Source organism: Erinaceus europaeus, chromosome 4 (assembly GCF_950295315.1).
Source record: "Erinaceus europaeus chromosome 4, mEriEur2.1, whole genome shotgun sequence".
NCBI classification, from domain to species: domain Eukaryota; kingdom Metazoa; phylum Chordata; class Mammalia; order Eulipotyphla; family Erinaceidae; genus Erinaceus; species Erinaceus europaeus.
In genome coordinates this window covers 26079467-26091506 of record NC_080165.1, presented here as the reverse complement: position 1 = coordinate 26091506, position 12040 = coordinate 26079467, and the positions used below count along the sequence as shown (strand labels likewise).

Below are 12040 nucleotides of genomic sequence, written 5' to 3'. Positions count from 1 at the left end.
GTTGTTATTGCTATCCTTGTTGTTGGCTAGGACAGAGAAAAATGGAGAGAGGAGGGGAAGACAGACAGTGAGAGAGAAAGATAGATACCTGCCTGCTTCACCGCCTATGAAGCAACTCCCCTGCTGGTGGGGAGTCGGGGCTCGAACCCGGATTCTTACACCAGTCCCTGCATATCAGGCCATGTGCTCTTTACCTGCTGCGCCATGGCCGGCTCCCACAAAAAATCACTTTTAATTGTTATCTATGACCACCTGTGGCCAGTAGTTTTGTATTTTTTTTTTTTTTAACCAAGGGCACTGCTTAACTCTGTTTATGGTGGTGTGGGGGATTGAACCTGGGACTTGAGAGCCTCAGGCATGAAAGTCTCTTTGCATAACCATTATGCTTTACCCCACCCAGTAGTTTTGTATTCTTTAGGTCAGATAATAGTTCCTTGCAGTGCTTGCTAGTCCTCCAGCAGAGACCCTCAGACTCTCCTTTCCTTATTTAGGCAATGGGGAGATTGTGAGCTCTGAAGTCCAGCCTAGGGGTGGAGGAGACAGTTCTGCATCAGGTATAAAAGATGGGAGAAGAGTGAAGGGGGGGGGGGGCACGCTGCTGCCTGACTGCCTCTGCTGGCAGCACGCCCTTTTACAAAAGAATGCCTTGCTTCAACTCCTTATTTTTTGTTTTGACAAGTAATTTTAATTGGACGTCATTTACAACAGCTGCATAGTGGCATCTATACTACTCTCCTCTGAGCCCCAACCCCAGACCTTCTGGCTTTAATAGCTCTTGCTATTTTCACCACGGAGCTTCTGCTGCCCGATCTTTAACAGCTGTGGTGTTATATTCAGTTTAGGGCAATATCCAGACTGAGAAATAATTTATGAATGGCTAGGGATACAGCACAATAGTTATGGCAAAAGGTTTCCGTGTTTGGGTTCCGGCAGTGGTTCCCTTAGTCCATACTCAGCACCCTGTTTAACCAATAGCTTGGATTAGACCTAAAGTCATGCTCAGATTATCAGGTATCTTTTTTGTTTACAGGGTTATTGCTTGAGAGTCCAAAGCTTTATCACTGTGCCAACTCTCAGACCACGCCCCCAGGATTATTGTTGGGGCTTGGTGCTTGCACAGAGATTCTTGGGCCAGCCGATTGACCACGGGAGCTTATAAATCAGCCTACAGTGGAAACTAAGTAGGGTACTTGTTTTGAAAACTATTCTATTTTTCCAATGAGTGGGGGGGGTCGGGCAGATCGCAACTCCCAGGCATCCCGCAAAGTAGGCGGGTCACCTTAGGGGCGACCTTTACCCGCTCAAAAATTCGTCTCACATTAGCAGTGAGGATTCGGGCGTCACCCCGAATCGTTATTTTCCTTACTCATAAGTTTAAGGCATAAGAAGCAGTATCCGTTACTTCCTAGGTAATGAATCCCATCCCTATTAGATCTACGGTGATTATAAAAAATGGATTATTAAACTGAGAACTCTATTTATTTCAAGCTTTCTAGTTATTACTTAACTTTTCGGCCGCTTTTAATTCTATTTGTTCGTTTGGCACAAAGAAAAACGGAGCGGCAATGAGCAGGTTTGCTATATGTAAATAGCAGTGAAGGCTCATGGGGAGTGTCTCCGCCTCTTCCGGCCCTTGCTTGATTTGAACTATCGCGAGAGTGCTTCAGCCAAACACCGGAAGTTGTTAGTCGCTTCGTAGGGGCCGAAGGGGCGGGCTCGAGGGTCGAGGGAAGCTAGGCTGCTCGCTGTTCGCTCGGCGGCGCAAGATGGCGGACATCTCCCTCGACGAGCTCATCAGGAAGCGCGGAGTTGCGGCGAAGGGACGGTGAGCAGCCTTTCCGCTCTTCGGGGTTCAGGGCCTGAGGCCTAGCAGGGCTCGGGGCGAAGGAGGGAGCGGCTAGGGCGCGTCGTGGAGGACCGCTTGCACCCGCCCCCAGGCGCAGCGGGCCAGCTCATTGGCCCGGTCCCGCCGTCGTTGTCGCCGCCGGGGTCCGAGTGTCTCCCCGGGCGGACCGGCTCTCGGCGCGGCCTAGGCTGCGTCCACCTCGGAGGTGTTTGGGCCGCCGCCGAGCGGGGGGAGGGGCGGCTCGTTCACCCCGCGGGGAGGCCGGGCTGAGACCCGGGGGCCGCGGCCGGAGCCGCCCCCTCTCCGCGCCCGCCGCCCTTTGTGGGCCGTGTTGGGTCCGCAGGCGCCTTCTGGGCCAGGCCCGTCTCCCCGGGCTTCTGGCGGGGCCGCTGGTACCCGCCGGGTGTGTTTCTCAGACGGGCGGCTGGGGGCGGGGGCGGCGTCGCCCCGGAGAGGGCCGAGCGGCGTGTGGAGGCCGGAGCCCGCCGGGTCCCAGCTCCCCGGCTTTGTGGAGCTGCAAGGAGATGCGCGGCGGCGGCTGGGCGCCCGGCGTTGCCCGGCCCCGAGAGCCGTGTCCGCGGAGGGGCCCTGACCAGACTTGTTTCCACCACACACCGCCCCGGGCTGCGGGGGTCCGTGAGCGGCCGGGTGTTTATGGCTCCCCCGGGGGCCGCCGCCAGACTGTGCGCGACCATCTCACTCGTGCTTGGGACCTCAGAAACAAAGCGAGGGCGGTCATCTAGGCTCAAGGCTCGGGGCGCTGTGGCTGCAGACCCGAGGACTCCGAGGGGGAAGGAGGGTTCCTGGAGCGGGGCCTGGGGGCGGCGGCGGCGGCGGCGGGGGCTGAGACGGGGGGGTGGGGAAGTGTACCCACCGTGACAGCGACGGCCCTGCACACCAGCGCTCCCTCGATTTCTTTTTTCTTTTCTTCTTTTCTTTTTTTTTTTTCTTCCCTTTTGTTGCCCTGCTTGTTTCATGGTTGTGGTTATTATTGCTGTTGTTATTGATGTCGTCGTTGTTGGATAGGACAGAGAGAAATGGAGAGAGGAGGGGGAGAGAAAGACAGACACCTGCAGACCTGCTTCACCGCCTGTGAAGCGACTCCCCTGCAGGTGGGGAGCGGGACCTTGAACCGGGATCCTTATGCCGGTCCTTGTGCTTTGCGCCGCCTGCGCTTAACCCGCTGCGCTACCGCCCAACTCCCTCGATTTCTTTTTAAAGGTAGATTTAAAATATATATAATATATATATATATATATATAGGATAGAGTTAGATATTGAGTGAGGAGAAGGGGGAGATAGGGAGACAGACAGCGAGTGACCTGCAGCTCTGCTTCACTCGTGAAGCTTTCCCCCTGCAGGTGGGGACACGGGGCTTGAACCTGGGTCCTTGTGCACTGTAATGTAAACGATGCACCACCGCCTGGCCCCATCAGAATTTTCTCAATAAAGCCATAAAGTGGAAAGTAATAGTATCCACTTTACACACACCCCACACCTGCCACCTAAGCCCCCCCCCCCTTACACACACACACACAGACACCCCTTGGGGATCATAGCAGGCACACAGGAAGTACTGTGACTGGGGCTTCTGACCACGTCTGACCTTGTCCAGATTTCACTGGTTTGTTGAACTGGGACTGGGTTGGCCTTCCTGCCTAGCTCTGTAGATAGGCTGCCCATCTGCCCTTTTTGGCATTAGTGTGTGGGGTCTTGCGGGGTGTTGGGTGTGGCTAATGGGGGGCTTGTGTGTGTGATGTACAGCGAGGCTGGGGACATTGTTCCCAGCCAGACCTGGTCCCCTGGCAGTCTGTCCCCATTGCTGAATTCGCTGCCTCCCTGGCCAGATGACTTCTGAGTGGGCTGTTGGCTTGTTTATTATCATGGTTTCTGGTGCCTCCTGAAGAGGTTTAAATGTAAGTGAAAGAATATGTATTTAATGTTTATACCAGACAGTGTCCGGGCCCCTTCTTGAGGAGTGCGGTAGAGGGTCAGGCCCTCCTCGGGGCTCCTCATGGGTAGGCAGTGGGGCCCAGTTGCTTCTCTGCTTCCCCATTTCCCACATGATCTTAGGCAAGTCCAGAGCCATCCCATGCTCTTTTTCTGTCTGCACTACGTGGGTGATACTTTGCTCAGTTGTCAACTGAGTTAATGTTCCTAAGATACTTCAAAATTGCCACATGGGACTGAAAAGCTCTATGAATATTGTCCTCATCACTGTGGAAGGCTTTCAGTAAAAAAGTGACAGCTACTTTTCAGTGTGAGAATATTGTTTTGCAGGGCTGGGTGGTGGTGCACCTGGTTGAGCATACATGTTATAATGCTCAAGGGCCCAGGTTCAAGCCCCCGGTCCCCACCTGCAGGGGACAGCTTCAGGAGTGGTGAAACAGGGCTACAGGTCTCTCTCTCTCTCTCTCTCTCCCCCTCCCCCTCCCCTCCCCCCTCTCTCCCTCCCTTCCTCCCTCCCTCCCCTAGCCCCTGCTACCCTCTCAGTGTCTGTTTCTATCACATTAAATATAATAAAACATTTTAAAAGAGAATATTGTTTTGCTATTATGTAAGATGGATGGGGGAAGACAGAGAGAAGCATAGAAGAAACTAGATGGGGACAGGGGAGAGTAGATAGCATAGTGGTTATGAAAGAGACTCATTCCTGAATCTCCAAGGTCTCAGGTTTAATTCCCCACACCACGGTAAGCCAGAGCTGAACAGTGCTGGGGGACGAGGGTGGGTACAAAAAGAAACTAGACATGTTGTGCTTGGGTCAAATGTGAAATTCCTATTTATTTCCCTTATTTCAACAAGGAAACAAGTAATGGACCAGGAAGGAGCTCTGCCTTCAACTGAGGAGTTCAGGAACCCTTGCCCCCGCAGGGCTCCAGACTCCCCAAGCTGCTCCAGGTCAATACTCACAAGGCTCCCACCACCCAGTGACAGGAAGGCAGTTGGGCCATCCAAACTGAAGGGAAGGAGCTGCTTGAGGGAAGGGAGAAGACCAGATGCTGGTGTGTGTGTGTGTGTGTGTGTGTGTGTGTGTCCATCCATCCCCTGTCAGGAATTGTTCAAGATTTGAATGAGTTCCAGTGAACAGATATTATTTCCGGCAGTAAATATATCTGCTTCCCTTCTACCTGTTTTCTAGAAGAAATCAGCCTATTGGAAACTTTTTTTTTCTGGCTTGTGGTGTGGGGGATTGACCCTGGGGCTTGTGAGTCAATTTACATAACCACTATGCTATCTACCCCTGCCCGGAAACTGGTTTTAATGTTGCATGGATGTCCCAGGAGGCACTATTTAGGGAAAACTGCTGACTATCTTAGAAAACGTTTAACTTTAAACCAGAGTACTACTCTGCTCTGGCATATGGTGGTGCCAGGGATTGAACCTGGGACCTCACATCCTCAAGTGTAAAAGTCTTTTGCTATCTGCAATCTCCCCTGCCTTATCTCAAGAATCTTTTCCCTTTCTTAGTGGCTGTGTAAGCCACATCTACGTGAAATATATGTAGCCATTCTCTTTTTTTGAAACGTACCAGACCGTTGTTTACTCTGACTTGTGATGGAACCTGCTAGGCCTCTGATGCCTCGATTGTCAGCGTCTGGTGCGCCACTGCTATCCCCGTCTCCCCTGAGCAGCCGCTACTGTTTTCACTCATCACACCTTGGAAATCAAGAAAAAGGTCATTGTTGTTATTTTTAAAAATATTTATGTGTGTATTCATTTATTGGATAGAGACAGAGAAACCGAGATGGAAGACAGAGGGAGAGAGAGAGATACACCTGCAGCACTACTTTACCACTTGTGAAGGTGGGCACTGGGGGCTTGAACCTGAGTCCTTGCCCACGGTGCCCAAGTATGCCACCACTCCCCTGCAGTGGGGAGCCAGGGGTTCGAACTGGGATCCTTACATCAGTCCTTGCACTTCGCGCCATGTGCACTTAGCCTGCTGTGCCATGGCCCGGTGCCCCCCATATCACTATATTGAATTACTGGTTTACAGGATTATGGTTGTTACAATGGCACATTTCCCCAGGTCATGGTTAATACACAGCTTCCAAGCTGGAATCAGAGAAGGCACACATGGTTTTGAGCAGTTCTTCATCCAGGGCCTGGTGAGGTTGGCCTTCCCGTGCACAGCTGGGCACCAGCTGCAGTGCCAGCCCTTCCCTCTTGTAGCTCCTTCCCTTCCGGTAGGATGGTCCGACTGCCTTTCTGTCACTTGGTGGTGGTGGGAGCCTTGTGAGTATTGACCTGGAGCAGCTTGGGGAGTCTGGAGCCCTGCGGGGGCAGGGGCTAGTGAACTCTTCAGTTGAAAATAGAGTTCCATTCCTGGCCCACTACTTGTTTCCTTGTTGAAATAAGGGAAGGGAGTGGCCTGGGAGGTGGTGCAGTGTTGAATCATGGACTAATGTCCAGGGTAGGTCCATCTCTGGGTAATAAATAGATATGAGCTTTTTAAACATACGGTAAAGGCAATGCAGATCTATTTTTTTAAAAGATTTTATTTATTTATTAATGAGAAGGATAGGAGAGAGAGAGAGAGAACACGAACCAGACATCACTCTGGTACATGTGCTGCCAGGGATTGAACTCAGGACCTCATGCTTGAGCGTCTATTGCCTTAACCACCGCGCCACCTCCTGGACCACATGGCAATGCAGATCTAAAACAGAACAGATAAGGCAAATGAGGTCTTAGGGAACTTGGCGGGGGGAGGGGGGATTGCTATTGAAAAGGAAATATCTTTGGGCTGGGTGGGCGCGTACCTGGTTTGAGCCCCCCACTCCCCACCTGCAGGAGGGATACTTCGTGAGTAATGAAGCTGGTCTGTAAAGTGTATCTCTGACTTTTTTTTCTTTCTTTTTCTTTTTTTTTTTTTTTTGCCTCCAGGTTATTGCTGGGGCTCAGTGCCAGCCAGCACTGTGAGCCCACTGCTCCTGGAGGCTATTTTTTCCCCATTTTTGCTGCCCTTGTTGCTCTTGTTATTAGTGTTATTGTTGTTATTGATGTTGTCGTTGTTGGATAGGATAGAGAGAAATGGAGAGGGGAAGGGAAGAGCAAGATAGACACCTGCAGAGCTTTGCCGCTTGTGAAGCGACACCACCCCCCACGCCCCCCGCAGGTGGGGAGCCGGGGGCTCGAACCAGGATCCTTAGGCTGGTCTTTGCACTTTGCACTATGTGTGCTTAACCCGCTGCACTATCGCCCGACTCCTGAATTATTTTTTCTCCCTTATTTGGGGGATTAATGTTTTACAAAAGACAGTGAATACAGTAGTTTGTACATGCATAACATTTCTCAGTTTTCCACATAACAATACAACCACCACTGGGTCCTCTGTCATCCTTAAGGGCCCTGAATGATTACAAAGTGGACTGTAACTGAAGGGGGTTTCTGGGTATTTGTGCACTGAGATTGCCTCTGCTGGAAGAATGCACAGTTCTGTGCAAACTATCACTGAAGAGCGACAATAAATTAGGTACTTTTGAAGAAACAGTGAAAAAGAAGGCATTTGAATCAGGCAGTGGTACATCTGGCTAAGTACACGCATTACAATGCACAAGGACCTGGGTTCTCAAGCCCCTAGTGCCCAACCTGTAGGGGGAAAGCTTCACAAGTAGTGAAGCAGGGCTGCAGGTGTCTCTCTCTTTCCCTCTCAATTTCTATCTTACTCTATCTAGTAATAAAATTTTAAATTATTTTATTTATTTATTAGATATATATAGAGAGAGAAATTGAGAAGGGAGGGGGAAATAGAGAGGGAAAGAGACATCTGTAGCCCTACTTCACCACTCATGAAGCTTTCCCCCTGCAGGTGGGGACCAAGGACTTGAACCTGGGTCCTTGTACGCTGTTAATATGTGCACTTAACCAGGTGCATCACCACCTGGGCCCCAATAAATTATTTTTTTAATTAAAAAAAAAAGAAGCCACTATACCCACATCCTCTAAGAAAGTCATCAGATTTTTGTTTCACTTTATTTTTTTTTACCAACTCTGAGCCAAATTTTTCAGAAAGAAAAAAAAAATTAGAGTGCAAGAGGGTGGGAAGGAAAGATACCATGGTACTGAAATTCCCCCAAGTGCGGTGGGTGCCTGGCTTCAACCTAGATCAAGCATGTGGCCAAGGAGGTACCTTGCTGGCCCCATGTCTCATCAACTTGTTTATTTTTAATATTTATTTATTCTTTCTGTTTCCCTTGTTTTGTTATGGTTATTATTGGTGTTGCTATTGTTGTCGTTATTGGATAGGGCAGAGAGAAATGGAGAGAGGAGGAGAAGACAGAGGGGGAGAGAAAGACAGACACCTGCAGACCTGCCTCACTGCTTGTGAAGCGACATCCCTGGCTCAAACTGGGATCCTTATGCCGGTCCTTGCACTTTGTGCTACATGCGCTTAACCCGCAGCACTACCGCCCGACCCCCAACTTGTTTATTTTTTTAAACTTACTAACGAGAAAGGGGGGAGCGGAAAGGAGATCTCTCTCTCTCTGGCATATGTGGTGCCAGGGACCACGTTCTGGCATCCATGCTTGCAAGACCTGCACTCTGTTACTGCACCAGTGTTTCCCTTTTTTTTTTTTCCCCCCTGCCAGCAGGTTATCACTTGGGCTTGTTGCTGGCACTGTGAATCCACTGTTCCTGGCAGGCATATCCCTACCCCCGCCGCCATTATTGTTTTTTTCTTTCCATTTTTTCATTTGACAGGGCAGAGGAACTGAGAAGGGAGAGGAGATAGACAGACACACACACACACACACACACACACACACTCTCACACACACACACACACTTGAATCATGGGCTTGGTTTGTTTAGGGGGCCTCAGCAGTTTTTGAGGCTGGAAGGCAACATAATTGACTCTGTTTTAGAGACCTGCCCCTAGCAGGAGTGTTTGTTGGAAAAATTCCTGATGACTAATGCTTGCCTTCTAACAAGTACTGCGGCCTGCTGGGATGAATAGGTCTCTGTTCATACAGGAAGAGGAGCAGTGAGCATAAAAGCCTGAGCACTGAGGCCCCCTGACGCTGTTCTTCAAAGGAAGTGAAAGCTGCTGCATCCAGGGAACAGAATGTGTGGAATTGAGTCTTGTGTCCACAGCTAATCACCTCCTTTCCCTACATGGGTCTTTTGTGTTGTTCAAATAGGTAAAAATCTCAGCATAAACTTGGTGGTCTTCCTTGCCCGGCAGGCAGCATGGAGTGTGGTTCCCCAGTTAAGCACACACTCTCTCACCCTCCACTGTGTGCCTGGTGTGACCGGACTGCTTAGGTGACCCTTATCCCGGAGACAGGACACACCTTTCCATAACTCCTCACATTCTGGGATGCATTTTGATCAAATGCTTAATTCATTGATGCTTTAACTAAATGTAGTGAGGTTCAAATTCAGCCATCATTCTACCTCTGTGATGTAGGATAGTTACTCCTCATGATCCTCAACAATAAAAAAAACAAGGGCAACTAAAGGGAATAAATATTAAAAAATTTAAAAATATATATATATATAGTGTTGAATAGAGATAGAAATTGAGAGGGGAGAGGGAGATTAAGAGAAAGACAGACACCTGCAGCCCTGCTTCACTCATGAAGGTGGGGTCTAGGGGCTAGAGCCTGGTTCCTTGTACACTCTGATGTGTGCACTTAACTAGGTATGCCACTGGCTGGCCCTTGAGATCACTTTTTTTCTTTTTTTAAGATTTTATTTATTTATTAATGAGAAAGGTAGAGAGAAAGAACCAGACACCACTCTGGCACATGTGCTGCGTGGGATCGAACACAGGACCTCATGCTTGAGGGTCCAAAGCTTATCACTAAGCCGCCTCTCGGACCATGATCACCTTTTTTTTTAAAAAGGCTTTTTAAAAATTTATTTATTTTCCCTTTTGTTGCCCTTGTTTATTTATTGTTGTAGTTACTATTGTTGTTATTGCTGTTGTCATTGTTAGATAGGACAGAGAGGAATGGAGAGAGGGGAAGAGAAAGACAAGACACCTGCAGACCAGCTTCACCGCCTGTGAAGTGACTCCCCTGCAGGTGGGGAGCCGGGGCTCGAACCGGGATCCTTAAGCCAGTCCTTGCGCTTCACACCATGTGCCCTTAACCCGCTGCGCTACCGCCTGGCTCCTAAGATCACCTCTTTAATTAGGTCTTTAACTAACCTTGACTGCCTGTGATGTGGCTGTGGCAGACATTACTTATCAACCACAGACTCCTGTGAGTTCTTTGCATTTCAGGCAGCTATTACTAAACTCAGAGAAGAGAAATAGTTGAGAGATGTGGATAAATTAATGTTGCAGAGGCCAGTACCCCCTGCTTCTTGTTCCATGAAGATTTACTATTAGGTTAGAATTGAAGTGAACCAAAAAGCTTTTAGCTCTGTTCTTTATATTTTTTCTGCCTCTCTCTCTGTGTGTGTGTGTGTGTCTCTGTCTCTGTCTCTGTTTCTCTCTCTCTCACACACACACACACCTTTGCAGGATTGAACCTGTGACTTTGGAGCCTCTGACATGAGAGTCTCTTTGCACGACCATTATGCTATCTACCCTCAGCCCCCTTTCTCTATTCAAGGATAGGGATCTGTTTTCAAGAATCTGATCCTGTTAATGATTTGAAGTAATCACTTTTTCAGTCTTCCCCCTTTTTTTACTTGACAGTAATATTTTTGTCTTTAGTTTTATTTTGCTGAGCCTGACCCTTGTCCTCATGTACAGTTTCGCCATTCTAGACACTTTTCCCATTCAGATTCTCTCTCCCCCCATCTCTCACCCTCCCTCTCCATATCTCCATCTCTCTCTCTCTCTCTCTCTTTCTGTCACACACACACACACACACACACCCTGCCCCCTAGCACTAGGACTTCCTCTACTGCCACATAACGCTTCCCGTGTGTCTGGGCTGGAACCTGGGCTGCACAGCAAGGCATATATTCTACCTGGTGAGTGCTCTCTCAGCCCTGGCAGTAATGTTTTATTGCCTCAGTGATTGGTGAAAATGGGTAGCCTAGCTTTTTTTTGAAAGGACACCCCTTTAGTTACAAATAACAGCAACTTTTGGTGGGGGGGGGCAGGGTGAGTATGGTATCCCGCTGATGGGAGGAGGGTGGACTTTGGAGAAGACAGGCAGCCTTTAGGACAGACTCAGCTTTGGATTTGGATGTGTCTGGCCCCCACCGTGTGGTGGTGTGTGTGCTCAATGAAGCCTTCCAGTATGGTGTCTGTGAAGCCTGCTCCGTCTGCAATGTTGAGGCCAGCTACACTCCTCCAGCAGTTCTGCGAGGGGTTGGGGTGGAGCAGACTTCAGCTTCCTTGGAGCCAGCAAGATACTTGTGGCCCTGGGCTGGCTGCTGAGGACTGAGTAGGGCACTGCCCTTGCAGAGGCAGCTTACTCCAGAAGCCCTTCTGCACCAGCCGTGGCTTCTCTTATCTGTCCTGGAGCTCAGAGTAAGAAATGAGTCTCTTTTTTAATTTTTATTTTATTGCCTCCAGGGTTATCACAGGGTGCCTGCACTACGAATCCACTGCTCTTGGAGGCAATCCCCCCCCCCTTTGTTGCTCTTGTTGTTATTGCTGTTGTTGTCGGATAGGACAGAGAAAACGAGAGGAGGGGAAGACAGATGGGAAAGAAAGACAGACACCTGCAGAACTGCTTCACTGCCTGTGGGAAGAGGAAGGGCAGGCTCGAACCGGGATCCTTAGGCCATTCATTGTGCTTTACGCCATGTGCGCTTAACCTGCTGCGCTACTGCCCAGCGCCCAGAAATGAGTCTCTTATAAAAATAAGTGGTGGGTGGTCCGGGAGGTGGCTCAGTGGATAAAGCACTGGACTCTCAAGCATGAGGTCCTGAGTTCAATCCCTGGCAGCACATGTATCAGAGTGATGTCTGGTTCTTTCTTTCTCTCCTCCTATCTTTCTCATTAATAAATAAATAAAATCTTTAAAAAGAGAGAGAGAGGTGGTGGACTTGATTCAGGTAGACTAGAGTCTTAGAGATGGAGGCCACATTGTAAGTCTGAAAGGTAATAGGCTTTCAGAGTGCCAGGCCCTCATCCTTAGCAGAAGCTCAGAACTGACCAGCTCTTTGGACTTTTAGCAGCCCTGCTGAGGAGATGGAGGCAGGGCATGTCCCTGAGAAGCCTTAGTCCTGCTGGACGCACAGCACTGAGCTGCTTGGTGTGATGCTTAGTGCCTTAAT

The 12040-nt window shown here is 49.5% G+C and overlaps 1 protein-coding gene, 1 long non-coding RNA gene and 1 other non-coding gene across 6 annotated transcripts in view; 2 read left to right on the top strand and 1 right to left on the bottom strand.

Annotated features, from left to right (window-relative positions):
• Window positions 1-1233: 1233 nt before the first annotated feature.
• Window positions 1234-1383, bottom strand: LOC132538375 (U12 minor spliceosomal RNA). The gene has a single exon (XR_009549761.1). It is a non-coding gene; the product is annotated as a U12 minor spliceosomal RNA (small nuclear RNA).
• A 295-nt stretch (window positions 1384-1678) lies between these two features.
• The window catches only part of POLDIP3 (DNA polymerase delta interacting protein 3), a 31613-nt gene continuing 21251 nt past the window's right edge, over window positions 1679-12040 (top strand). For all 3 annotated transcript variants that reach the window (XM_007523444.3, XM_007523443.3, XM_060189090.1), the window contains exon 1: window positions 1679-1825. In XM_007523444.3, the coding sequence (XP_007523506.1) occupies window positions 1767-1825 (59 nt within the window). In that variant the 5' untranslated portion in view covers window positions 1679-1766. The remainder of the gene's footprint in view (window positions 1826-12040) is intronic.
• LOC132538019 (uncharacterized) lies at window positions 1992-6013 on the top strand. Of its 2 annotated transcripts, none has more exons than XR_009549425.1 (3): window positions 1992-2249; window positions 4652-4851; window positions 5419-6013. It is a non-coding gene; the product is annotated as an uncharacterized LOC132538019 (long non-coding RNA). The 2 variants fall into 2 exon arrangements; XR_009549424.1 differs by lacking the exon at window positions 1992-2249 and adding an exon at window positions 3376-3762.